Source organism: Crocodylus siamensis, chromosome 11, assembly GCF_052110815.1.
Source record: "Crocodylus siamensis isolate JL-2025a chromosome 11, ASM5211081v1, whole genome shotgun sequence".
NCBI lineage: Eukaryota > Metazoa > Chordata > Crocodylia > Crocodylidae > Crocodylus > Crocodylus siamensis.
The window spans coordinates 45104884-45132289 of NC_143405.1; the positions used below are offsets into that span (position 1 = coordinate 45104884).

General features: G+C 49.6%; 1 protein-coding gene and 1 long non-coding RNA gene across 12 annotated transcripts in view; one reads left to right on the forward strand and one right to left on the reverse strand.

The window, feature by feature from the left end:
• The window catches only part of LOC149855787 (uncharacterized), a 57106-nt gene extending 39335 nt beyond the window's left edge, over positions 1-17771 (reverse strand). For all 5 annotated transcript variants that reach the window (XR_016438549.1, XR_016438550.1, XR_016438548.1 and 2 more), the window contains exons 1-2: positions 17345-17771; positions 16791-16967 (exon numbers count right to left, since the gene is read on the reverse strand). This is a non-coding gene — a long non-coding RNA (uncharacterized LOC149855787). The remainder of the gene's footprint in view (positions 1-16790; positions 16968-17344) is intronic.
• Positions 17772-17826: 55 nt separating this feature from the next.
• Positions 17827-27406, forward strand: part of CCDC66 (coiled-coil domain containing 66) — a 44701-nt gene continuing 35121 nt past the window's right edge. For 5 of the 7 annotated variants that reach the window (XM_090022149.1, XM_090022151.1, XM_090022152.1 and 2 more), the window contains exons 1-4: positions 17868-17916; positions 22116-22198; positions 22996-23021; positions 26197-26632. In XM_090022149.1, the coding sequence (XP_089878275.1) occupies positions 17906-17916; positions 22116-22198; positions 22996-23021; positions 26197-26632 (556 nt within the window). In that variant the 5' untranslated portion in view covers positions 17868-17905. Of the gene's footprint in view, positions 17917-22115; positions 22199-22995; positions 23022-26196; positions 26633-27406 lie in introns of all 7 variants that reach the window. The other 2 variants (XM_090022150.1, XM_090022153.1) reach the window with 1 other exon arrangement.

Below are 27406 nucleotides of genomic sequence, written 5' to 3' on the forward strand. Positions count from 1 at the left end.
GACCCCCAGATCCCTTTCCGCCTCCGTGCTGATAAGAGGGGAGTTCCCCAACCTGTCGGTATTGTGATGCACAAGGTCCCTGCTGAACTGGCTGTTCCACCCCCCAAGCCATAATGTCATTTAAGATTGCAACCCTCAATGTCTGTGGCTGTAGAAAGGATCTCTGGAGATGCTGGGTGCTCTCATTCCTTCAGGAGGTGGGGCTACCCTGTGGTATTCTTGCAGGAGACCCTGATGACTCCAGCTGATGAGACTAGCTGGCAGCTGGAGTGGGAAGACAGGGCCTTTTTTAGTAAACTCTCAGCCACCTCTTGTGGGGTGGCCACCCTGTTCGCCCCAGGCATGAAGCCGGAGGTTTTTGAGGATGTTGAGGTGGTGCCAGGCTGCCTGCTGCACCACTGGGTCTGACTGCAGGGGCTGGTCCTGAACCTTCTGAATGTGAACACCCCTGCAAAGGATCTGGAGTTGGCGGACTTCTTCCACCAGGAGGCCACTTACATCAACACTCTCAACCCTTGCGAGTGCCTGGTCCTTAGCGGGGCCTTTAATCTCACCCTGGATGCACAGGAGTAGTCAGGCAGGGAGTGGAACCAGGCCACCATAGGCATCTTCGGGGAGATCTTGGTGGAGTACTCCCTGGTGGACGTCAGCCGCCCTGATGGCCCCCCTGCCTTCACTTACGTGAGGGTGAGGGAGGAGCCAGCATGCCGCTCCTGGTTGTACCAAATTTATATCTCATTGCCACACTTTGCCCAGGCCCACTCCTCCGGCATCCAACTGACCCCCTTCAACTGGCCCAGGCATCCAGGGTCAGCCTACTGGCATTTTAATGCCAGTCTGCTGAAGGATGTGGGCTTCAGGGAGGCCTTCCAAGAATTCTAGCTGGCCTGATGGGAGCAATGGGTAGCTTTCCCTTTGGCTCGGAGATGGTAGGACGTGGGGAAAGCATGCATCTGGCTCTTTTGCTGCAGCTACATTTGGGGGCACACCCAGCAGAGGAAAGCAGTCCAGGTGCAGCTCAAGTGGGAAGTGCTGGAGCTGGAGAGGCACCTGGCCACCGACCCAACCAAACCATCCCTCGGCAGAGTGTCAGGAGAGGCAGGAAGAGCTTTGCACACTGGACGACCACCATGCCCACAATGCGTTTGTCTGCTCACACGTCTAGCACCTTCGGGAGATGGACCACGGCTCCTGCTTCTAATATCTAGAGAAGAGGCAGGGGGGCCAAGATGTATATTACCTGCCTTCTGGCAAGTGACGGCACTCCCTCACAGATCCAGGTGAGATGCGCCAGTGCACATGAGCCTTCTATAAAGAGCGCTTCTCTCTGGATCCAACTGACACTGAAGCCTGTCGGACTCCTGCAGGTCAGCGCATGATTGAGACTGACTGGATGCTCCTCTCACCCCGGCAGATTTCTTGGCCACCTTTTGTCTGATGCCTGGCAACAAGGCATCAGGCATCAACAGGCTGACTGTGGAATTCTACTGGGCCTTCTGGGATGTCCTTGGCCCAGATTTCGCTGCAGTCTGGGCTGAATCTGTTGTGCTGGAGGGCCATGTTGACACTCCTGCCAAAGAAGGGGGATCCTCACAACCTGAGGAACTGGCATCCCATGTCCCTCTTTTTCATGGACTATAAGGCCGTCTTGCTTTGCCTGCGGTCTGTACTGGCGGATGTGATCCATCCTGACCAGATGCATGCAGGGCCTGGCCGTTCCATCTTCAACAACCTGTACCTGGTTTGGGCCCCCTGGAGCTAGTGTGCTGGGAGGGCCTATCTTTTGCCTTCCTGTCCCTGGACCAGAAGAAAGCATTCAACAAGGTGGATCATGGGTATCTCACAGGCATACTGTAGGCCTTTGGCTTTGGGCCTCGCTTTGTGCGGGCTCTCCAGGTGCTGTACACCTCCGCAAAGTGTTTGGTCAAGCTCAACAGGACCCTGATAGAGTCCATCCCATTTAGGTAAGGGGTATGTCAAGCCTACCCACTGTCAGGCCACCTGTATGCCTTGGCTCTGGAGCCCTTCCTTGTCCTCCTGCAGAGGCAGATGGTGGGGTTGGTGCTCTGGGAGACCGTGGTGCCACTGGTCCTGTTGGCATATGCCAATGACATGCTCCTTGTGGTCCAGGACCCAACTGACCTGGTGCAGATGGAGGCCTGCGAGGCATTTTATTCAGCAGCCTCCTCTGCCTGGGTCAACTGGGTAAAGAGCTTTGGCATAACGGTGGTGACAGGTGGGCTCACTCCCCCCTGCATCCAAGGATCCACTAAAGTGTGGGCTTGATACTCTGCTTGGGGGTCTATCTGTCCCCCATGGACCCCTCCTTGCCAGAGAACTGGCACCAGCTGGAGGCAAGGGTGGTGAAGCAGCTCTGGACATGGGTGGGACTGCTGCGGTGTTTTTCCCCACACCAGAGGGTGCTGGTGTTGAATCAGTTGGTCCTGTCCATGCTCTGGCACTGCTTCCACACCTGGCCAATTCCCCCCAAAGTCCTGGCTGCATTCCAGAGACAGGAGCTGGAGTTTTTCTGGTCAAGATGACACTGGGTAACTGCAGAGGTCCTGAGCCTCCCCTTCCAAGAGGGCAGCCAGGACCTGGTTTGCCTGTGCAGCCAGGTCCTGATGTTCCCCCTTCACGCCCTGCAATAACTGCTATGTGGTATTGGTAGCTGTGTGGCTACTGGGGGCTCTGCCACAACTGGCAGCTCCTTGGCCTGTGGGGCTTCTCCCTGCAGGACCTGCAAGAGCTGCCAGAGTTTTACCAGGACCGCCTCCAGGTCCCCTACAACACTCACCCAAGGTGCCAACCTGCTTGTCCAACCCCTCTTCTGGAACCCCCAGCTAGAGATGCCAACAGTGCAGGTGCCTCAGTTGCAACAGAAGCTGGCCCTCGGTGGTGTCAGCTGTATCAAAGATCTCCTGGACTATGATAGACAGGTGTGGGTGGACCCTGCTGTGCTGGCCCAGTGCATGGGTATACCCACAACGCATGCAACCTACTGCCTAGTCCAGGAGGTGAAATCTGCCTTGCCTCCCAACACCCTTGCCTTTGTGACCAGGTCCTGCACAATGGCGGTCTCTGTCCCCATCCCCAGGCCTCCAGCCCACCGGAGTTTGTCATGGGGCCAGGCCTTGCGGTACTCCCTGCTCCACCACCTGAGCTAGCTGGAGGATGCCAAACTGCACCTGGGCCTGGGCTACCAGTAAAAACTGGTGGGAGTACATAGTCCTCCCCATCTGGGATGATGGACACTGGGCTAGATGTCACATTCATGCACCTGGTGACCCAGATGGCCCCTAACATCGAGCATCAAGACACTGTGATGCATCCAGTACTCACCCCAAAGAGTTGTGTGGTCATAGCTATCATGAGGCTGGCCATGCCTGCCAGCCTCAGGTACGTGACCCACTCCTTTGGGGTGGGTAAGTCCACCAGTGGCCAGGCTGTTCTGGATGTATGTGGGGCCAACTGAGTCATCCTAGCCAACTGAGTCATCTGGCTGGCTGGCCCTGGGGAGGTGGTGGCAGGGCTTGGGGCCCTTGGGTTTCCCAACCCACATCTCTATCCTCTGCCCCCCTGGGGGAGGGCAGCAGTACAACTGCCATGGTGGCCTTGGTGGTGCTTGAAGTGGTCATAGAACATTGTGGCCGCTTCACCCACATTTACACCAGATGGGCTGAGAATGCCCATGACACTCACCATTCCCATCATTGATGATGGAGGCATGGGCCTTCGCCTCAGAGATCCAAAACCTGATCACTGGGGACATCAGCATAACACCAGTGATTGTGGCAGATGCTGCATACCCACTCCTCCCCTGGCTGATGCATCCCACCCAGGACTCCTGGATGCTCAGCAAAAAAGCTACAATGAAGCCCTCGCCTGCTGCTGATGCACTGTCAAGCAGGCTGGCTGAAGAAGTGCTGGTGGAGCATTGGAAACTGTCTGCCGGCAATGCCACAACACATACCCCGCATTACACCATAGCATATGCTCTGCACAATGTGTGCAAGTCCTGGGGAGACGTGTTTGAGCCCCAGTGGATGGAGGAGGCTTGCCATGCATCATGGAGCATCCAGCAGCAGCTGCAGCAGAACTGGCCAGCCAGGCACGGTGCTGCAGATGAAGACCACCCCCTCCAGCAGCAACACACAGGAGTCAGAGTGTGAGACACCATCACCTCCCACCTGCTGGCCCACCCCTCTGCATAGGGCATTGCACCAGGCCATCTGCCCATGGGCCTCCATCCCTGCCTACTACCAGGACCTCAACAGCACAGTGTGGCCATGTTGAAAACAAAAGCAATTTTATTCCCCTTCCCTCTCCACAAAACTTCCCAAACACCAGCAATGCATCAACCCTAACACCAGTCACCCAGGCCTCCCCACCCCACCCCACCCCACCGTACAAACCCACCCACCCTGAAAGCAATTACAGTGGTGTAGATGTGACCCATGGGAATAACAGAGGGACCAGAAGCACAGGGAGGAGGGGCTCAGGGGTTAGCTGCCCTGTGGCTCTGACCCGAGCCTTGGGATCTGGTCCAACCACCACCTGTGCACGGGCCACGAGGACATGGCCCACAGCCCAGCTGCTCTGAGGAGGAGGGTGGTGCCCCTCCTGAAGGGCAGCCATCATAGGCTGGTCCAGACTTTGGAGAGGGGGAAGCAGGACCCATGCCCTTTGATAGCTATTGTGGGCCTGTGGGGCCTGGTGGGGGGTCAGCTGTGACACCATCCAGCCAACCTGCCCCCAACTGGGTCCTGCCCCTGGTGTCAGGGGCACAGGCTGGCCAGATGGCTGTGATGGGGCTGGTGGAGCCTGGGGGACAGTAGCAGGAGCAGCTGGGGCAGGGATGGAGGCCACAATCTGCTCAGTGACCCTGCGCTTGTGTGCTATGGCCACATCAATGGAGGCCCAGTCGCCACGTCTCCTTCAAGCTCCAGAACCAGTGGCCGCTCCCTCTCAATCTGGGGGCCAGGCACTCCAGGGCCACCCCCAACCCACAACTCCTCAATGGCCACAGCATGGACATGGGGAAAGTGGCAGAGCTCCTACATGACTTGGTTGTGGAAGTCCTGAACCTCCTGGTGGTGTGACCACTCCATCCGGAGTGCCTCCTGCCAGCTCTCTCACTGGGTGCACCGCTCCCGTTGCAGGTGGTGCATCCGGATGTCCCCTGGCATCTGCGAGACATGGCAGGCAGCTCCTGGGTGCAGGGCAGCGGCCTCTCCTCTGACAGATGGGCTTACTGGAGAAAGAGCAAATGGATGGCCAGCTCAGCAACATGGCACAGGTCAAGAACAGCCTTGCGAGGGTCCCCAAGAATTAGCTTGACTCTTGGGCACATACCCACGCAGGCAGTCCAAGCCAAGTCCCTGTGGGCCCATCTGCCTGACAAGTGCCATGGCCATCCTGGGATCTGGCAATCCCCTCACACTGTGTGACTGGGTGACCTGCTGTCCATGGACTTCACAAGGCCATGCCTGGAGGGATCCTCCTGGGAACAAGCATCAAAGCCAGCTCAGGTTGCGATGGCCAGCTTCTACCTCTACCAAGGAAGATCAATGTTCCAAGAAGGCTGGGAGGCTGGGCCCTCAGGTAGTGGCCTCAGTGCTGCAGAGGTGGGGTCCCATGGGCTTGTGGGGGTGAAGCCTACATCTACCCCCTGGCCTCAAGGCCAGGGCCAGCTCCATCCAGGAGGGAGTGCTGCCAAAGTGGAAATATTGTCCTGGCCCTGCTAGGAAGTAGGCCTCAGCATGGCTGATGAGTTTTGGGGGAGGGGGAGGGGGAGGAGGGGGTGTCAAGAGAGGAACAAGGCAGGGAGGGAGGTGACAAGGATGCACTTAGGGCCCAGGTGGGCCTTGAGGAGAAGCAGGCCAGGAAGAAGTTCCCAATTCCCCATGCCACGTGTAGCACTTACCAAGTCTTGGTGACAGGCAGCTGGCTTGAGTGGCAGAGCTTAGATCTTGGGCCGTAGGGGACAGGTCAAGCTGGACCAAGAGTGTGGTGGGGGTGAGTGTTGGCTTAAAAATGGCATTTAAAGGTCTGTTTTTTGAGAACTGGCTTATAGATATATGCATTATAAGGGTTCAAGATGGGCAGCAGGGGTTAAATGGATTTCTAAAGAGCTTGGGAAACACACACATAGCTTCTCATGGCCCTGAAAACAGATGGGATGTCTAGCGCAACAGGGCCAATGGATGGACACAGCCTGAGAATTGAAGGGGGCATGCTGTAATATGAGATCATAGCCTTCAAGGCAGACAGGCTTTCTAACAATGACACACAGTCTAGAAAACAACCTAGGAACTGAGGAAGTATGTACCATACTGTCCCATAATATGAGATAAGTGACACCAGCTACAAGGCCCCAGAGCAGCAGTGGGGCTGAGTCCCGGTTTTGGAGGAACAGACCAAATCAGGAGAAGGCCCGGAAGGCTACGTGGATGTGTGACCACAGAAAGACAATGTGTAGCCACGGATGAACAGTCATCAGGAGTCATCAAGGGAGAAGGAGAATACAAAAGCAGAGACCTGAGATTAAGAAAGGGTCCCTCCCCTCCTCATCTCTCCCTGTCCCTCCTTCTCTTCCTTGAGAAGGGTCCCCATCCCTGTCCCCTAGGAGGGGTCCCCAAGGTCGCCATGGATAGAGGGCACATATCAGCAGCCCATCGTGTACCCCACTGGAGCAAGGCTATGGGCCTCAGCATCTCACCTCCAGATTGCTGACACCTAAGAGAGAGAGCCATAGAGTAGAGCCTGCATCAGATGTACTTTGACTCTGATGACAGCCCTAGGATAGGTAGATATAGAATCATTTGATTATTTGTATTGTTACTTTTTGGTTATGACTCCGTATCAATAAACTTGCCTATTATCAACTGGCAGGTGTTGTGGTTGGTCTGAAGGTTGTGCTTGCCCAAAACAAAGGTTTTGTGATGCCTCATAGCAAGACCACCAGGGCGTGCCCTCCACCAATCTAGGTGACACCCCAGGCTGCTTCTCCCCACTCCTACTGGTGTCCTGCAGGAGGTAGGGGGTCCTTTCACTCGGGGTTCCCCTCAGGTGTGGTGGTGGCACTGGCTGTGGCCTGCAGTGCATGCCCCTCACTGCTATTGCTCCCAATATGAGATGGTAGGAAGCCAGCATGGCTAGAGGACAGCCCTGCCTCTAGGTACTCCAGCTGGGTCCCTGTGCTGGCTGTCCCTGCCTTCATTCCTGCCCCAGTGGCAGAAGAGTAGCGGCAGGGGGAACAGTGGTGGCTTGGTGGCTGTGAGCTAGCTCCTTATAGTGGGGCATGGTGGTATGCCCTGCCCCTACCTGCCAGTTAGCATCATGGACAACAGTAAATTGCTGCTGCAATGCCTTAGGTGTGTTCCAGTCTACAGCTGGCCCTCGGCTCCCCCACAGTCCCACTGCTGCTTGACGCAGGCAGCCACAGGGGCTGTACACCATAGGGTGACCCACCCCACCCAGTCCCCCACCGCAGGGCCCACACAGGCCATCAGGCCGGGTGGGCTCCGTGGCTTCTGCCCCTTAAGTTCTCACCCGTTTCCAAGTGACTCTTACAGGCTGAAACTGACAGCCTGCAGACAGCTGTTTGCAAAGAGAAAAACCTGGGTTTACTTTTCAGGGTGGAAAATTCATGTCTCCCCTGCCTTGCAGCCTCTGACTCCTTCAGACTGGTAGTGGTCTGGATGGTCTGGATGGTCCTGACTCCACATGACTCTCAGCCAGCTCAGAACCTTGTCCTGCTTTTATTCTCCAGCGTGTTCAAGGGGCAGCCATAGAGACGCTGTGGCTGAGTACCAGAGTGTCTCTCTGGAGGACCCCTTCTCTGGGTTGCCTCCAGGCACAGTTTTTGACTGTGCCTTGCTCCACCGTTTCACTGCAAGTTTTTTTTTTTTATACCTGGATTGCCAGGTATCAAGTTTTGAGCCTATGCTGCAAATATACAGCACGGAGAATGTATTTTTGTGGCATCTTAAACTCCTTTGAGAAAACACAAGAAGCACATGCGTGCTCATCTGGATGAGGTTCAACAAGGACAAGTGCAAAACCCTGCACTTAAGATAGAACAATCCATGTACCACTACAGGCTGGGGGCTGACTGGCTGGGCAGTAGGTCTTCAGAAAAGGACCTGGGGGTTACAGTGGACAATAAGCTGGATATAAGCCAGCAGTGTGCCCTTGTTGCAAAGAAGGATAGTGCATTGGTAGGTGTGTTGCCACTAGGTCAAGGGAAGTGATTATTCCCCTCTATTCAGCACTAATGAGGCCACATCTGGAGTACTGAGTCCAGTTTTGGGCACCCCACTACAGAAAGGACATGGACAAATTGGAGAGAGTCCACCAGTGGGAAACAAAAATGGTGAGGGGGCTAGGGGACATGACTTAAGTTATGAGGAAAGGCTGAGGGAACTGGGTTTATTTAGTCTGGAGAAAAGAGAAGACCGAGATGGAATGTATAGCAGCCTTCAACTACCTGAAGGATGGTTTGAAAGTGGATGGAGCTAGACTGTTCTCAGTGGTGGAAGATGACAGAACAAGGAGCAATGGTCTCAAGTTGCAGCAAGGGAAGTTTAGGTTAGATATTAGGAAGAATTTTCTCACTAGGAGAGTAGTAAAACACTGGAACAGGTTACCTAGAGAGGTGGTAGAAGCTCCATCCTTGGAGGTTTTTAAGACTCAGCTAGACAAAAATTTGGTTGGGATGATCTAGTTGGGGATGGTCCTGCTTTAAGCAGGTGGTTGGACTAGATGAATTCCTGAGGTCCCTTCCAACCCTAATTTTCTACGATTCTATGATTCTCCCAGAGCCTGGAGCTGACCCCCCAGGCTCCTTGCCAGCTGGGGCTTCTCTGCCCCGGCTCAAACTGCTGCAGTCTCGGGTGCAATGTCTGCTCATGTGCCCTGGGCTGCAGCAGTTTGAGCATCTACATGTGCCATTAAGGTACCATTATAAACTCCAGCACAAACTGCGCTGGAGTTTATAACATCACCCTAATGGCACATGCAGATGCACCCTCTGAAACCTTTTGGTTCTGTTCTATCCAGTACAAGTTCCCAAAATGGTGCACAAAAAGTAGGGTTATTTTTTAAATGACAAAAGCAATGACATGCATGTCATATGCCATATTTGATCTTCATTACATAGGAGAACCGTCACTTTGTTGGAAAGCAGTTCTAAACTGTATGGAAGACTGGGAATTATGCAGCAAGAATAATCAGCTACCTTTTTTCTTGGAACCTACCATTCAGTCTTGCAATGACTGTGCTTCCTGTCCTACTATATGTCAAACAAGCAGGTCCAGTCCAGTAGCTTGCTCATCCTTCCAATCCTGACATGTCAAAGGTCTCTTTTGATCTACATCTTGCTCTATCCTATTAAAGGAAGCATAAGGCTGTGAGACCTACTGAACCTGCTCTTATAGAAAAAGCGGATATAGACAAAATAGACATAGAGCAAGAGCAACAGAAGAATAAAAAAAAAGTATGGAAAAGTTTTATACCAATCCCCTTCATGATATTATCTGACAGGAAAACTGCCATTTTTATGGCTGAGGAGGTGTTTCTGCAAAAAAGGCAAATTGTGTAGCCATTTGGGTAACTGCATAACTGAGATATATTGGACTTTGCCTAAAAAAGAACTGCAACATTAGATTGACATTCTTTAGATAGTAACGCTTTAAAAGCATTTTAACATCTTCGAAACAGGAACTTTTACTTCCTTCCTATATGTCTGAAAAGTAGAAAATTGCTGGTATTTATATATAAAACATTAGCAATAACTAACTAACTAATCTGGAAGACCGTGAGATATTCATTGATATTTCAATCCATTTTTTTAAAATGGTTTTATAGACTGGCTCCAAAAATATATCTCCATAGCAAAATCATGGTTTTGTTGGAGATGCTTGAAACTGTACTGCCACCAGCTGGCTGAAAGAAAGACTGGAAATTTTGCTATTTTATTAAACACAGAAGCACCAACCTTCCACAAGTCTGCTGGTGAGAACACTCAATATGGAATCTTGAAGAAAGAATACACTTTGAAAACATGAAAGATTTAGGGCTATATCGCTTTCTCTGTGTCCTCCACAAACCTTTTCTGCCCGAATGGCTTTACACAGCCCAAAAAGAGAAGAGGTAAGAGGAGAAGAGAAGGCAACTGCTCTTGAAAGGCTGCCCAGGGGATTTCCATAGCCTAGCATAAACAGTCCATTTTAATCAAAGAGCCATAACAGTATACATCTTCCCAGAAGAATTGTGGCAAATGCACTATAGCTGAAAACACAAAACCAAACCCCTACACTATATTGTACCAGTATTGACAGGGATAGGTAACAGCCATGACGTATTAGTCATGATTTCAGGGACGACTTACACAAAGTATTCCATGGAACAAACGAAAAACCTTTTATCACATTTTCTGTAAAGAGTCACAGGGGGCAGGTTGAAGACTGACCTGTTTACAAAGTAGTAAGCAGCAGCAATAATCAAAGCATAGGCACCAACTTTGGTTTTTGCCTGTGGGTGCTTGCAGACATTCAAACAAACAAACAAACAAAAAAGGTGCTTTACTTTAAATTCAGTTTTTTCCTATACTGAGCCCCGCAGGTGCTCAGAAGAGGCAGGTCATTACTTCAACCCGACTCTGAAGCATCCGTAAAGATTGAGCACCTTAGTGGGGCTTTTTTGGTACTTTTATCTAATAGCCGATTGAATCAGCTTTAGCTAAAGGTACCAAAAAACTCCACTGAAGCACTCCATCTTTACAGAGCCAGGTTTAAGTACTGTAATGTGCTGCTTCTTCCCATAAAGCACATTTTGTCTTTTTAACATCTGCAAGCAGCCTAAGATCTATCATAAAACAAAAATGGCCACGGTTTGTGGGTGCTTGAGCCCCAGAGCACCTACAGTTAGCGCCTATGAATCCAAGGACTGCTACTATAGATAGGGTGACCATACATCTCAGTTTGGCTAGGACAGTCCCAGATTTCATAGGCCATCCCAGTGTTGTAGCCAGTTGGTTAAAAATGAAAGAAAAGTTCCAGAATTGGCTGCTGCAGACAAAGGGAGAGGCAGGTAGGCAGCGGTGTGGGGCACAGTCCAGCAGGGAGGCAAAGCAGCCTGGTGTACCAGGCAGGAGGGCAGGCAGACACCATTAATACCACCTGTGTCTGCCTGGCTCAGTTTCTGCCAAGCAGTGACTGAAGGTGTGGGATAGGCTGGGCTGCACACCACTGCAGTCTGCCTGCCTTGCTCCCACACAGTAGTGGTTGCCTGCCTGTCCACATCCCCCCAAGACTGCGCCCTGCACTCCTGCCCCCCATCAGCAGCACGGCTGCAGGTAGAGTGGGGCAGCAGTGTCCTGGATTTCCTTAAAAATAATATGGTCACCGTAACTATAGAGCTCTGCTCTGAGGCAGCTCTCACCACAGCAATATGCCAACACATGGAAGGGAAGAGCTGCTCTGAGAGCATTGCTAGAGGATCTGTGACAATGACATATCATTGGTCAAAACCACCTCTTTGGAATGTGGTGTATTGGGAAGTGAGCTTAACTGGAAGAGTTTCTTCAGTCTCCCATATCTCCTCTGTTCAAATCTTAATTGCTTGTGCAGGAAATCAAGATCTGTCATAATATGCAGCAATGATATGGGCCATGCCACCAAGCTGAGGGAAAAGTCTACAGGGATACTGCAAAGACTCAGATTAGGGCCAATCTTATTAACTGTTTTAATTGGGCATCTGAGTAAGGAGATAACCAAGAAGTAAATTAATTTGTGCATAGCTGTCTATTGGGAGGGTTGTGAGCATAGCTGTCTATTGGGAGGGTTGTAAACACTAGTAAGGTAGGAAAAAAAAGGGATACAAAGTATATTGAGGAAGGTTAGAAATATGGGCAGAAACTAACAGAAAGGTTCAACCTGGCCTCAACTGATCTGAAATGTAAATACTCAGCTGAATGGGAAGTAGATGTTGTAAAGCAATAATTATGACAATCTTGGTAATAATAATAATGGTAAGCAAATTACTGTGTTGAGTATTTTAAGAGTAGTTAGCATCAGGCAATATCTAAAGAAAGGTATGGTCACTGTCTCTGCCGATGTCAGTGCAACTGCTGTGCAGAAGTCTATCTTCTCTGTTGTCCTTTGTTGGTGAATCTTGATCACAGGGACACCCAGAGCCACATTCTAGTGAGGACACCTAATCATAACCACTGAATCAGCAATCTGATACATGTGAGATCCTGTTATATAATCTCTCTCTTTCCATCTTCCATCACTTTTATCCTATTCTATCTCTATTTTTCATTTAATCTCGAGACAGGCTGCAGTGAACAGCAGCAATATGATGGAATGACACTGCCCAGACTTGAAATGACTTTTAAAGGAGACCAGATCAGCCAGATGACATCCCAGACGAGGCAAATGAGCTGGGTCCACAACAACAGGTGTCACTGCCTGTCTTGCCCTATCAGAGCATCCATCTGTGACTGACTTGTATCCAAAGAATGTCAACAAGATCCCTCCTTGCATCTGTCCATTTCATCAAGAGCAGGGGGGAAAAAAACCTACCATTGTCATAGCAGCCAACTCAAAATTCGACAACCGAACTAATCTCTTCTTCTCCTTCAAGGACTGTATGACAGAATGAGACCCTTTCTCTAGCAGACAGATCTGACAGGTTTTGGGGTTTTTTGCATAACTACTCGATTTAAATTTCAAAATGCTTAATACCTTGTTTGATTCTCATTCTTCTGCATCTCCTTATTACCATATTTCCCATCTTTGTCCCAAATTTTCTACTGTGTTTGACAGGGCTGGATCCAGGATTTGGCAAAGTAGTATGCGGGACCAGCTATCTATCTTCACAGCAGGGGTGGCTGCATGCATCACTACTCCCACTCTTCTCCCCACTCCCCTTTGTCCTCAACCCACTAGTGCAGGAAGACTATGCCTGGAACATCTTGGGACTTTTTAAAGTCCCCAAAGTGGGTAAAAATCCCCTCTTCCCCTTTGTGCTCAGAGGCAGTTCCCTTCCCTTCCCCATCTGCTGCTACTGCCTTCCCTGCTGTCCTCTGCAGAGGGAACTTCAAAGCCACTCCTGCCTGCTCCAGCTGGACTGAGGCAGCAGGGCTCAGCTGGAACAGCAACAGCGACAGGTGCAGAAGCAGTCACAGGAAGATGGAACACCACCCCCTCCCCCACCATCAGTTCTGCTGTTGCCAGTGTTCCCAGTTGACCCCCCATCCCTGCACAACCTGGCTAGAGTGGGCAGGAATTGCTTTGAAGCTTCCCTGGCCCTGGGACAATGGGGAAAGAAGTAGCAGCAGATGGGGAAAGTGGATGGGAGGGGACATGCCTCTAAGCAGCAGCTGGGGGAGAGGGAAAGGGGAGAGGTGGGGATGTGCCTCTGAGCAGGAAGGGGAAGGAGGGGATGTGACTTTTTTTAAAAGCCCCAGAGACTCCCAGGATGTGATCCAATCTAAAAGGGGGATGCAGCTGCACCACTGCACCCGCTCTTGGTGTTTGCCTAAACAAGCAGAGGGCTCTGCAGTGAAAAACTCCATGCTTAACAGCTGAGTGTTGCACAGCAACTCTCCGAAACCATTTTTACCACAGAATAAATACAATACTTTTGCGACTGTTGGACAGGGAATAAGTGATATTGTAAAAATGAAAATCTCTTATCAGTTCTCCTGTTTTCTGCGTCTTTAATAGATTAAGATCTTTAATGTTGATTGTTTGCCTAGTACTGAGTAAGTTATACCCAGGGATCTGGGTTTTCCGTTTCCCACAGAAAAACGAAGAACACTACAGATTCCGTTTTTAAATCGGAGAAAACGTGGATTTCTCTTTTTAGCAGAGAAATCCACAGATTCTCCGCTTCTGCAAAGAGCTCTTGCAGGCTGGCACAGCTCAAGCCTGCAGGAGCCAGTTGAAAAAAGGGTGGGAAACCCCAAGCCCTGCCTGGGAGGGAGGGAGAGGGGGGAGGGAGGAGCCTGAGCCTCTGAGGCAGCCAAGGCTGGGCTCAGGCTCACGCTCGCCCTTCGCCCCTGGAGCACGGAGGTAAGTGGGGCTGTGGGGCAGGACTGGGGAAGACGAGGGAGTGGGGGGTGCTCCCGGCCCCAGGCGGTACATTGCAGCTGGGAGCAGGGCCAGGGGCTGAGGGCAGGGGTGCCCCTCTGCGGGGGCCTTTGTGGGCAAGTGACGCGGGCCATAGCGTGGTGGTGCCCTCCATGTGCAGGCTGCACACATGCTGCCTGGCTGGCTGCCCAGGGGAGGGGGAGATGGAGGCTGGCATGAAGCTGGAGCACAGGGGGAGCTTGGGCTTGCATGCAGCACTGCCGCTTACCTGGAGGCCTGTGATGGTGGTGACAGCCCCTACCTCCAAACCTCCCGCTGCCGCCACGGAGCCATGCCTGGAGCTGTGGTTGCCAGCCGCCAGGCGGCAGCATGGTAGTGACAGGACAGCACACAGCCATCCCTACCACCTCGTGCCATGCTGCTGCCTCTTTCTGCACAGCTCCACGGCAGCAACAGGAGGTTTTGGAGGCAGAGGCAGTCACTGCTGGCATGGATGGCTGCTGCATACAAAACCTCCTGCTGCGACCATGGAGCCGTGCTCAGAGCTGTGTGGTCAGCAGCAGCGGCACTGTGCGGGGTGGTGGTAGGGATGGGAATGGCTGTGTGCCGCCTGGCCACAACCCCGCACTGAGCCGCAGCTGCTGGCCACACAGCTCTGAGCATGGCTCCACAGTGGCAGCAGGTTTTGTACGCAGCGGTCATCACTGCTGGCACAGGCAGCCCCACAGGCAAGTGGCAGTGGCTGCCCATGCCAGCGGTGACTGCCTCTGCCTCCAAAACCACCCATTGCCGCCATGGAGCCGTGCTCAGAGCTATGCGGCCGGAGGCAGTGTCGCAGTGCGGGGTCGTGGTAGGGATGGCTGCGTGCCGCCCGGCCACCACCAAGCTGCCTCTGCCACCTGGCTGCACAGCTCCGGGCAGAGCTCTGTGGCGGCAGTGGGAGGTTTTGGAGGTAGCAGCTGTCACTGTCATAACAGGCCTCCAGGTAAGTGGCAGCACCACATGCAAGCCCAAGCCCCTGCCCCCCTCATCCCTCACCACGGCTGCAGAGTCAGCCATGGAGCTGTGCTCCGGCTGCATGCCAGCCTCCTTCTCCCCCTCCCCTGGGCAGCCAGCCAGGCGGCATGTGTGTGGCTGCACATCATGGGCACCACCACACTGTGCCCCGCATCACTTGCCTCCAAAGCCCTCCGCAGAGGGGCACCCCTGCCCCACCCCCTGGCCCTGCTTGCAGCTGCGATGTGCCACCTAGGGCTGGTGGCAACCCCCACTCCCTCAGCCCCCAAACCATCTTCTCCAGCCCTGCCCCACAGCCCCTAAGCCCCACTTACCTCTAGGATCTAGGGGCGAAGGGCATGGCTCCAGTGGCAGTGCTTGCTCACAAAGCCCCCCGCACCTTGCATGCAGACACCACCACGGAGCCGTGCAATTGGTTGCAGGGCATGCCACTGAATGCAAGCACCCCACTTCACCCCCCAGCCAGGCGGCACATATGTGGTTTGCACACAGTGGTTGCCACCGCACTGCTGCCGCCACGCCCTGCACCACTTACCCACAAAGCCATTCAGGTGGCCGTGGGATGGTAGCACAGGGCACAGTAGCAGAGTTGCGGTGGTGAACCTCCTGTCAGGCCGACCAGCACATGTGGCCCACAGAGTGGCACCCCTGCCCTCACCCCCTGGCTCTGCTTCTGGGCACACTCCCCGCCATTCTTGATCTATTCCCCTAGCACCTTCCCTTTCCCCTGCCCCCTCCCCCCACACACACTTACCTGCTGGGTTGGTTGTTAGTATCTGCATGTCTGTGGGTCTGGGGGAATTTTGCGAGGGGCATCAGGAGTGCTGTTGAGGCTGTGAAGGGGGAGTGCGGGTCACCAGCAGCACTAGGAGGGGCCTTTAATTTTTATCACGGATTTTGAGTTTTTAAATCAGAGAATTTGCAATTTTTAAATCAGAGGAAACCAGGATCCCTGGTTATGTCACTTGATTCACTGACCCTTGTTTCACTATTGAATACTCAAAGTCAGGGGTATGAAAGATCTAGCCGGTGGGGGGGGACGGTGCTGGATCCATCCTGCAGTGCAATACCTAGGTTTCAGACTGTGGCAGGCAGGGCCGGATCCAATCCACGATGTACAGAACCCACACAGGACCCGCACACATGCAGGTCTGAGTCGGCGCATGTAATGCTCGCACCAGAGCAGCCCCAGTGTGCTGAACCTGGCAAACAGAGAGAGTCTATTGGCCCAATCTGGCCTGTAGACACCACTCAATCAGGCTGGGTGGCCTTATAAGTTTAAAGCAGGGCCACTTAAACCACTCAAGTGGTTTAGTAATTTTAGCACCATATTCCCATGGAAATGAACATAGCAGGATTACTCACCAGAGGAAAATTGCTCAACTCTAAACAGAAAATTGCTCTAAATTCTAAATTCAGTGCTTACTTATGTGTATTATGAATTTGATGCAACATCCCTCCCTTTTCTAGTAATTTGAGAAAGGATACCATAATGTTCCAACTATAAATCTAGCCTGCATACAAGTCACCCCCACATTTTTTAATTTAATTTTACGAAAGACAGGTTTTTTCCTTGAACGCAAGTGGATAAGGATGGATAGAGACTCCCACAAGAGAATCAAATAACTAGTTAAAAGTACCAAATGCACTGCCACAGTTCCCCTGCTTTACCTGTGGCAGCTTTACGGTGTTAGGTCCATGTTCTGCCTGCGCTGACAGTAGTCTTACATAGAGCTTAGATGATGTATTGTACAGAATGGTTTGGACAGGGATGATCCTGCCTCAGGACGAGAGGTTGCACTCTGGGGGTCCTGCCCAGCCTGACTTCTCTAGGATTCTGTGAAAATACTGAGAGAGAAAAAAAACAGGCACTGATACCATTTAGGACTTGATATTTTGGTCCCAATCAGAAAAATCCTGCAAGTCCAAAAGTCAAGACTGTGAAGCCCCCAATTACAGGGGGGCTATACAAAGGCATTGGCAATGTGTAGGGGGTGCACATGGGTGCATGTGCACCCCGAGTGTGGCAGTGCACCTGTGTGAAAAGGTGCTGCTGACACTGCCGGGGATGCCTGCAGGTGGTTGGCGCTCACCCCACCCCGTGCCATCACTGCCTGCGTGAGCTTCCTGCCACCACGCCACGCTCCCACCTGTTGGAGCTCATTGTGCCCCAGGGGGCACGCAGCGTTCATGTATATAGGTACAATGAGGTTTTTATGGTTTACCTGGAGGGAACTGAAGGTAGCCTCATGACAGCACAGTAGACCCCAAGCCACAAGGTAAAATGGGGACAGCACTAGCCCAGACAGGTTGTTGCCTACTAAAGCTCAGGCCTCTCTGAACCAGTCAGTCTCTAGACACCACTTTAGACCAGAGGAAAGCGCCAGCTTGGCTTTGAGGCGAGGTCCTTTGGGTAGAGGTGATATTAGACCAGCTGGAACACAGATATTGGCAGGCTTTCTTGGCTCCCACTTGCTGTCTGACTGGAAGCACGGGAGGCAGCTTTGTTCCGTGACAGGGCGCCCAGGAAGCGGCGGTCACTGCTATGGGCGCGGCGGGGGCCGGTTTGAACCACCCGGGGCAGCGCCTCAAGCCCCGCCCTCGGGCCACAGCACCTCAAGCCTCACCCCCTGAACGCAGCGCGGCCCCGGCCCCCACAATGCCCCGCGCGGCGGCGGCGCAGTACGCGAGCAGCCCATTGGCTGGGGCGGCGCCTATCGCTTGCCGCCTCATTGTGCGCTAGCAGCAACGGGTGTCCACGGCGCGGCGGCGGGGTGCGGCGAGCCATGAACGTGGGGTAGGGCCGTGGGCGCTGTTCTCAGCACCGGGCCGGCGCCGGCCGAGCCTGCTCTGTCCCTGGTGCTGTTGTGGGGCGGGCGCGGGGTTGCCGGGGCGGCTCCGTGAAGCGCAGCGGTGGGGGCGGCCCGCGGGCGGCAGAGCAGCGCCTCTTCCCGTGGGAGGGTCGGGGGAGCCCCCTGCGCTCATCCGCGAGCGTCCGAGGCGGGAGGAGCCCAAGTTAAAAGCCACCATACACACTCTGTGCATATACCCACAGAGAAACCTCACGAAGGGTTTTTAAACTTGAAGGCTTGCTTAAAATGTTTGTGTAACTATTTAAGTTGGTCTAATAAAAGATATCACCCAAATAACCTTGTATACACACATATATACTTCTACACGCACAGGTTATTATATATATGGCTGTAACTTTGGCTTTTACCCTAAAAAAGACATTATCTATCTTTTGTAGATAAAACCACAATATGGTGGGTACATGTATATCTAGATCAGGCTAGATCAATCAATCACCTACCCTGAAAATCTTCTTTGGGTAAATGTGACATCTTTTATTAGGCCAACTAAATAGTTGGGAACGTCGCTTGCAGGCACAAACACCCATCTTCAGGCAGATGGAGAGTCTAGCGGCAGCTGCAGGTCTACCTCTTCCTTTGCCTGAAGATGGGTGTTTGTGCCCGCAAGGGTGCAAAAAGCAACTTTTCCAACTATTTAGTTGTCCTAATAAAAGATGTCACATTTACCCAAAGAACCTTGTCTGCCCATGTCCTTAGACCAACATGGCTACAACCAGCAGTTTTCTAGTTCTGCACTTCAACAAGGACATGGAGAAGCTTGAGCGAGTCCAGAGAAGAGCCACCTGTATGATTAGGGACTTGCACGGCAAAGCATATGAGGAGAGGCTGAAGGACTTGTGTTTCTTCTGCCTGAAAAAGAGAAGACTGAGAGGGGACTTGATAGCAGCTTACTGCTACATCAGGAGAATACATCAAGGGCTCAGCAAACAGCTGTTCACCAGGACACCCTTGGGGAAAACCAGGAGTAATGGCCACAAACTCTTGGAAGACCATTTCAGGCTTAACACTAGGAAAAACTTCACAGCCAGGGTGTGCAGACTGTGGAATAAACTCCCTCCAGAGTTCACCTACCCTGGAAATCTTCAAGAGGAGACTGGACAGTCACTTTGCTGGGGTCACCTGATCCCAGTTGTCTTTCCTGCCTAACGCAGGGGGGTTGGGTCCGATGATCTTGCAACGTCCCTACCAGCCCCTTAGAATCGATGAATCTATGAAACACCCCCGAAACATGATATAATTTACGCACACACCATATTGTATTTCTGTATATAAAAGATACATGATCTTTGAGATCTTCAGATGGAATGGGAAATAACAATGCTGAGGTGATGTTACAGTTGTAATATCCAGGAAAAATCTGAGGGGGAAGGTTTTTTTGTGGCTGCTGTCTTATTGGACCAACTGTAGTGTTGGGAGGGACATAGACAGGCTTTTGGGTATCGTATACTGGCATCCAGAAGTTCCAGAAGTTTGTCTCTCCCAGCTATACAGTTGGTCCCATAAACACAATTGCTGTCAATGCTCAGTGGTACAGCTTTTGCCTGCCATGTGGCAGACCTGGGTTTGTTTCTCAGCCCAGAGTATTAAGTTGCTTGTAAAAGGGAATCCCCACTGGAGATTTTTTGTCCATAAACTCCTGGAAAATTGATTCAGGCTCAACATTAGGAAAAACATATTCACAGTCAGGGTGTCCAGACTGGACTCCCTCCAGAACTCCCTCCGGAGGTGGTACAATCACCTACCCTGAAAATCTTCAAGAGGAGACTGGACAGGCACCTTGCTGGGGTCACCTGACCTCCAGTTGTCTTTCCTGCTTAGTGCAGGGGGCCTGGACCCAATGATCTTCCGAGGTCCCTTCTGGCCTTACAATCTATGAATCCTGATTTTTTGATTAAATATATATTCTAGCTGCCACATGCTTCACAAGGCAAAGAAAAAGATGTGTGTGTACACACACACACAATTTTTTCTGCCCTTGCCTTGTGGAGCACATGACAACTGGAAAGATTTATTGTTTAAGGAAAACTAAGGCTCCCCAACAGCTTTGGGCTTTCTAAAATAACATCATTACTTGTAGGAGTTGAATTTGGGATCCTGTACATGTGCGGGGAGCCTGCTTTAATGCAGTGTAATTACAGCATGACAGAGTAGACTCGATTAATCAAATCTGCTGCAGCATGCTAATTACTGCACTTCAGCAGCCTCCACATCCCACATATTAGCATTCCCTGCACTTCAAATGGTGGTAGGGATGCTTTAAAATTCATTTGGTGAGCTTTAGTTAAAGTGCCCCTGCCTCCATGTTTAAGTGCTGGGATGCTGAAACTTGAGACACTGCAGGCGCTTTAAGTAGAGAAGCTCTGAGAGCTGCTCTAATTAAAGTACCCCCCATCTGGAGCATGTGTAAAAATGTCCTTTGTTTCCAAAGGAGTCTCTCATAGCAGCATGTGATCCGCAATACTATGAAAGCATTATATTTCTTTTTAGTTATGATTTAAAGACCATATGAGGATTATAAACACATAAAGACTGATCTCCATTTATTGCCATCTCACAGCCTTGGATGATTCTGAACATGAATGACTCTTGAGACTGGTTCTGAACATAAATGACTCCTGAGACTGGGGGGGCACCATAGTGGCGAGCGGGGACCGCCCACAGCCGCCAGCAGCAGTGTCAGCAGTGGCAAGCGGGGACTGCCTGCAGCCGGCAAGCGGGGACTGCCTGCAGCCACCAGCGGTGTGTGGGGACCACCCACAACAGCCAGGAGCAGTGTCAGTGGGGGGGGGGGGGGGTGAGCGGCAAGCGGGGACCGCCCACAGAGGCTGCCAGCTGCATCAGCGGCGAGGGTGGGGCGGGCGGAGAGCAGCGACTGCCTGCAGAAGCTGGCAGCGGCCAATCTCAAGGGGGGCATGTGCCCCCCCCCGTGCCTCACCTATGGTTCTGAAATTGATATAAAAGTTAAAATATTTTTGTTTAACATGTATTTTATAGTAAGCTACTTACATCATTTATACCTGACTCTTGCAATAGGCAGGAAATCATATGTGATGATACATCGTGCATTTATAGAAGGATGTCCACACAACTTGGATAGGCCTAAAACCAAGAGCATCTGATTAATATAGCTTGCTTTTGATACTTGTATATTCTGGTTTTCTGTCTTTTTTATAAATATAAAGTGTTTAATATATGCATATAAAATTAAGCAAGCACAAAACAAGGATTATGAAGCAAGGAGAAAATGTGATATATTTTACTCAAATATAAGATGACCCCCCCCAATAATTAGACTCTATATATAGAAAATGTATAAAGTTGTTATAATTTTCCAGGTATAGAATCTAATTATTGGTGGTTTGTCTTGAATTTGTCCACCTCCCATTGCTACAGCAATGAAAACAAATTGGGGGGGGGTGTCAAGTGGCCCCTTTGCCCTCTGATTCCCCAATTTGTTCTCCTCCCACTCTTCAGTTACTGTCCGACCCTGCTGTACCTAAGCACGTGGAAGTGAGATGCAAATTTGAAAACACTAACTTTTATAAAAAATTGCATAATTTATATCAAAAATAGTAATTTGTAGTAATTTGCATAAATTACTGTGGGTACCTGTAGACTTAGGTCATCCACAGTTGATACATTTTACCTTTTTTGAGACAGCTGCAAGTTTTAGCATAGGTACAGCACTTTTATATTTACATATACCACAAACTATGGTGTTTTTTTCATGTGATCATTATTATAATAACTGATTTTTTTAAAATGTACTTCCTCCTTACACCAGTTCTGTAAGGTGGGGAGGTACCCATTTCAAACATAGGGAATTGAGGCAGAGAGAGATTAGAACTCCAGTATCAAACGAAATTGAGAGTGGAGCAGGATATTCAACCCTAGGTCTTCAAGTCCCGCATTAGTTTACTTCCTGTTTCATAGATAAAAGACTCACTTGTCTCTGTGTAGAAGGAATAATCTGAAGTTGGAACAAGTGTGAAAAGAGTGGAAATAATCTGGGCCATTGATTTGCACTTGCCATAATGGAGAAGAGAATTGGCCCTTCCTTAGTTTTATATTTATTATTGTAATATATCTTTATAATTAGAAAAGCACTTTAAATTATTTTTAGCATTCTTCTGTTTTACAGAGATGGATTAAAGCTTGAAACTGAAATACTGGATGGAAAGCCAAGGCTTATTTTGGCTTCATACGGTAGGTCATCTTATTTTGTTTATCCAAGAAAAGATTAAACGGTGACTTGATCAGTCTGCAAGGGAGAGGAAGAGACTTCAATCTTAGGTTTAGCAGTATTAAAAGAAAAAACATGACTAGATTTAATGAGTAGAGGTTGACACTAGATCAGTTTTGACTTGAAAAACACAATTTTTAAAAAGTGCAGTTAATCATTTTAATACTTTTTCCTAGGATGTAGTCGATTTTTTATCACTTTGAAAATATAGTATTTTAAAATAGAACTGATGGTGTGGGCTTGATGGAGAAGTTATTGATCTTCTATGGCACTGTTTCCCAACCAGTGTGCCACAGCACGCTGGTGTGCCATCAGGTGCATCCAGGTATGCCATGGCATTTTGGGCTGGAGCCACGCCCCCCGCCTGCTGCTGCTGTGGGCAGCCAGACAGATGCGGGGAGCATGCTCCAGCCAGTGATTCAAATGCCGCATTACCCCCTTCCCACTGTTCTGCGGTGTTCCACCACTTGCTACCCCCCTTCCCCGATCTGCGGCATTCAGCCTCTTGCCACCTGATCCCCACCTCCCCATCCCCTTCCACCACTCTGCGGTGTTTGGCCACTCCCCGCCCCCCATTTGGCTGCTGGGGCAGGGGAGGCCATGTATGTGTGCTGCAGGGTGAAAAAGGTTGGGAAATGCTGTTCTATGGTATGCGTTCCACAGGAGATCAAGCAAGATATGCCTGTTGAGACTAAATTTGCAAGGTGTGGATTTCAGTTATTTAACACTGTTTTAATGTGCTTTTTTATTTGTTTTACAGTGGGTAAATCAAAGTCCACAGTAAAGGTAAGTGAAAGAATGACTCCTGGCCTCTAGCTAAGAACAAAAACAGCATAGTTAATCTCAAGGTTAACTTCAAATTTCACTCGTTACACTGACCACAAATATTTAGAGAAACTGTTAGTTTCTCTAAATATTTGTGGTCGGTGTAACAAGTGAAATTCTGTGACAGGTTTCCCTCAATTTATGGGAACGCATGTATTGAATTTGCATAAAGGGAACCCACTTTATAATGTAACAAATAGGGATAGGTTCCCATGGCAGGGAGGGAGTGAGGCACTCACCCCAGCCCTGGGAACAGCCGACACCAGCTGCCTATAGCAGCTGGGCTGTACTGTGCCCCAACCCTCCCGGAGTTCTGCCAGTCCCCACTCACCCCTTCCTGTGCTGGAGCAGGCCCCAGGAACATACAACACTAGCTGCCTGCAGCCTCTGGACTGCACCGTGCCCTGGTGCAGGCAGCTGGTATCAGCTGCTCTCAGGGCCGCTCTAGCACAGGTTGGGGTGAGTGCAAACAAGTGGAGCCCTGGGCAATGCAGAGCACAGCACTCACCCCAACCCCAGCTGCAGCAGCCGTGGAAGCAGCTGACACCAGCTTCCTGTACGAGGGCACGGTGCAGCCCAGCAGCTGCAGGCAACTCGTGTGGGCCGCTCCCAGGGCCACTTCAGCACAGGAAGGGGTGAAGGGGGCCATGGCCTTTTCCCCTCCCCCCACAGACTTACCTGTTTGGGTGGGGAAACAGACCTTTATGCTGAGCAAATTTACCTCACATATAACAAATTATGGGGCTAAATATGCTCATCGCATAAGAGTGAATTCGCATATATAGAACCCACATAAGGATACCTGTATTCAAACTCATGATAGGTGACAAAGAGGGTAGATTTAAGTCAACATGCACCCCTTTACTGGGTATATAGTTTGTCTGAGCCCTCTAGTAGATGATAATATATTGCTGTGGTTAGGGTTGGGAATTTGATGCCCCATCCCATAATATTCCTCATATCCTGGTCACACTGCTGTGGGGTTGCCTCAGGTCTGATTTCCATGCTCAGCTGACTTCGGGTTGCTCTTAGTCTGGCTCCACCCCTCAGCACTGATTGGCAGAAATGTCCTGGGGAGGAGAAGAAAGAAGGGGCAGCTGCCATCTTGTCTGATGACCCCTTTGTGCCTTCCCCTTCTAGGTGGGCTATGAGGCCTGCCCAGGAGGAGAATACTTAATACTTATTTTTATTAGGGTTTTTTTTTCCCACAGGCAACCCCAGATGTCATGGTTTCTGTGAAATCCACAAACAATGATTTAGGCAGTTACCTATCTATATCTGTCTCCCCTACCTAGCTATATCTATCTCCATATCTCAACATGTAGTTACTGATTTTTTTGTTTCCTCTTGTTTTTATGATAAGTCTCTTGTTATCTTTTGCACCTCACTTATTGGCATTGTTAACTGTGATTTCAAAGCATTTGACCATTTGGCAGATCTCTTTCAGGGAAGGGGAGGGAAAATCTGTCTTTTTTTGGGTGCATGACCAGATAAAAGGGTAATTCTTCTAGCTGGTAAATTCCCATCTGCTGCGAGCTGGCCAGACCTGGGTGAGAAGGGTAAGGCTGAGGTACCACAGACCAAGAAGTTGGCCCCTAGCACATCTCAGCTGGTTCTCAATGGTCAAATAGCAGACAGCAGAGAGGGATTTGGGGCAGAAGGGCACCCTGAAGGTGTGGGAACACTCAAGGAGTACGTCTCAAATGTATATCTGACTGCATCTGAGGTTGGGTGCATGTTCCCAACTTCGGATGTAGATGTGGGGGCATGCTGAGAAGGTAGCAGTGTTATGTACATTGTTGGTACATATATGGCACATCCCCACAAGTGGGAACGTGTTGAACATGTCTTTCCCTGGGAACAAGTAGCAGCGGCACGCTTTGTGCCACTGCTACTTGTCCCTGACAAATGCCTGTGACATACTCTGGTGCACAGCATGTTGCCCCGAGTGGGATTGGAGAGGTTGGGGCCAGCAACTGTGCTAACCTCAGCAGCCTTACCTGGGGTCCTGGGGGTCCCTGGGAGTCACAGCCATAGCGTCCCTGCAGCAGGGAGTCTGGCAGGTAGCCAGATTTTGGCTCCGGCTGGCCAGGCTCCGATTTTGGGTGGCATGCGTTGCCTGCATATGTGCACCACTCTGCTTTTTTTAGGTTTGGGTGTTTTTGACCCTGGGATCAAACCCGCCCCTCAACTGCAAAGTAGCAGTGTAGGGAATGCCTGTATGTGTGGTATGTGGCAGCACAGACAGGTCTGCAGCACTGCATAACACACATCTGCATTCCCATAAGGGTCTATATATCTAGTAATTAAAGCCTGATCTTTTGAGTTTGTTTTCTGTGTAGAGTAGAACACTGAGGTTCTTCATCCCGCTCCTGGACACCAGACGTGTCACTTCTCTTCTCAGTTTCCCCATCTTTTAAGATGAAATAGGAACTCCAAGATTCTCCAGTGGATTAGAAGGCATAGCTAATCAATGAAGGCATAACACTTAAGATCTCTGGATGAAAGGTTCTTGTGTCAATTTGAAAGCCATATTGGACAATGTACTAAAAGATGGCTAAACTTTAAGGAAAGATTACCACTAGGCTGTTTATAGATAGTCCAACTCAAAGCAATGGACTTCTTTCCTCTCGGCTTACCTTAAAAATATTTTGGAAACCATTTGAAGTTAAGACCATGGGAAAGCTACAAGATAGTCTTTCTGGGTAGAGTAGAATGAGTCAGGATGCTATTTGAGGGAGGTCAGAGTAGAAAAGGTACTAATGCATGGACACGTGTTTTAGTTTATAATCTCTGACACCAGCACTATGAGACTGATGTGAAGCTCATTTTCATACTGTTATTTTGGCATCTACATTCAAATTTAGGATTAAAATGAGAAATACTGTATACCTGAAGGCAAGGTTTATTCTCGTCTTGGATACACCATTATCTCCTTATCTATAAGTCATTCCATTGAGGGAATTAAAGTTCATATTGATATAACTGAGAACAGAATGATCTCTTAATATTTAGAGAAAAGAAATAAAAGAAAATTGTTTTTACTGCTTGAAGGAGGGAAGAAAGGAAGAGATTAGGTATGCAGTTTCATGGTTCGAAGGCTATTAAATCAAATACGTTGTTTCTGTTTTAACAGATGGGTAATAAAGTCAAACTTCCCAAACATGCATTGAAGATAAAACAGGCTGAACATTTTCTGAAATCAACACAAAACACTTGTGCCAAGCATGAACATTTTTCAGTTAAACCCAGAAGTGAATCAAGATTGTCAACAATAAAAGGTGAAAATACCCATGTGACTTTATTATCAACTCAAGATTCAAAGGAGATCTCAACTAGAAAACATACTTTGATTGTTCCAAAAGATAACACAAATGGAAAGTCCAATTTGCAGAACCCTAAAATTGCAGTTAAAAGGCCCAAACAAAAGATTCAAAAACCTCGTGTCTCAGCTGAAGACCTGAGGAACAGTTTGGTATGTTTAACTCAAGAACAACTTGAACAAATTTTGATGACTGTAAAAGAAGGAACCAAAACTGTCTCCCAAGTCCAGGATGAAAAGCAAGGAACAGGTAAAGTATATATCCTGCAGCAAAAATGACCTTCTTGGCTACAACATCATTCTATAAGACTACCATTCTCCTAAAGTTAGCTAGTAGCAAATTGCTAGTTCAGAAATGAATTGCAGATTTTTAAAGCAAAAATGAAATGTTGTTTGAATTATATTTAGATACAAATAGCTTTAAAAAAATTCTGACACTATGGTAGTAAAACGAGCCTAAACTTCTCACGTGCTATATTTTCTAAAATAGTCCTGTAGAAGAGCAAGACATCTTCATTCTGTTTCCCTTAAAATCACGAGTGCATGCATCCTAGTTTCTAAAGTAAAAAGTCTCATGAATTCATCTATGATTTAATTGTTGCTGTTCCAGTTTTCTATTTCCCTATCCATATTATGTACTCCTGATAATTGATTATTATTGGTTAATTAACCATTATATGCGTTCCACTTGGAGTAGCAAGTTAGCCAATTGCTTTGTGAAATTAGTCTAAGTTTACCCTAAACAAGTTGGTTTTAAAGTCTTGAAATTACCCACACCTGAAGGATATTTCCACATCATGATATAAACAGGTTCTGTTTCCAAAGGAAAAAATTACAGCTTATAAAAGATTTTGACTGCTTCCGAAACTTTATTATCAAGTCAGGTTGTCCCAACATATTCTTTTAGGCTAGGGACAGACATTACGCATATACCAGTTTAAGTGTTCAGAAACTGGTTTAAACCTGTAACAGAACAGATGTTCAGTTCACATAAACCAGTTTGAAAATGGCTGAAACTGGTTGA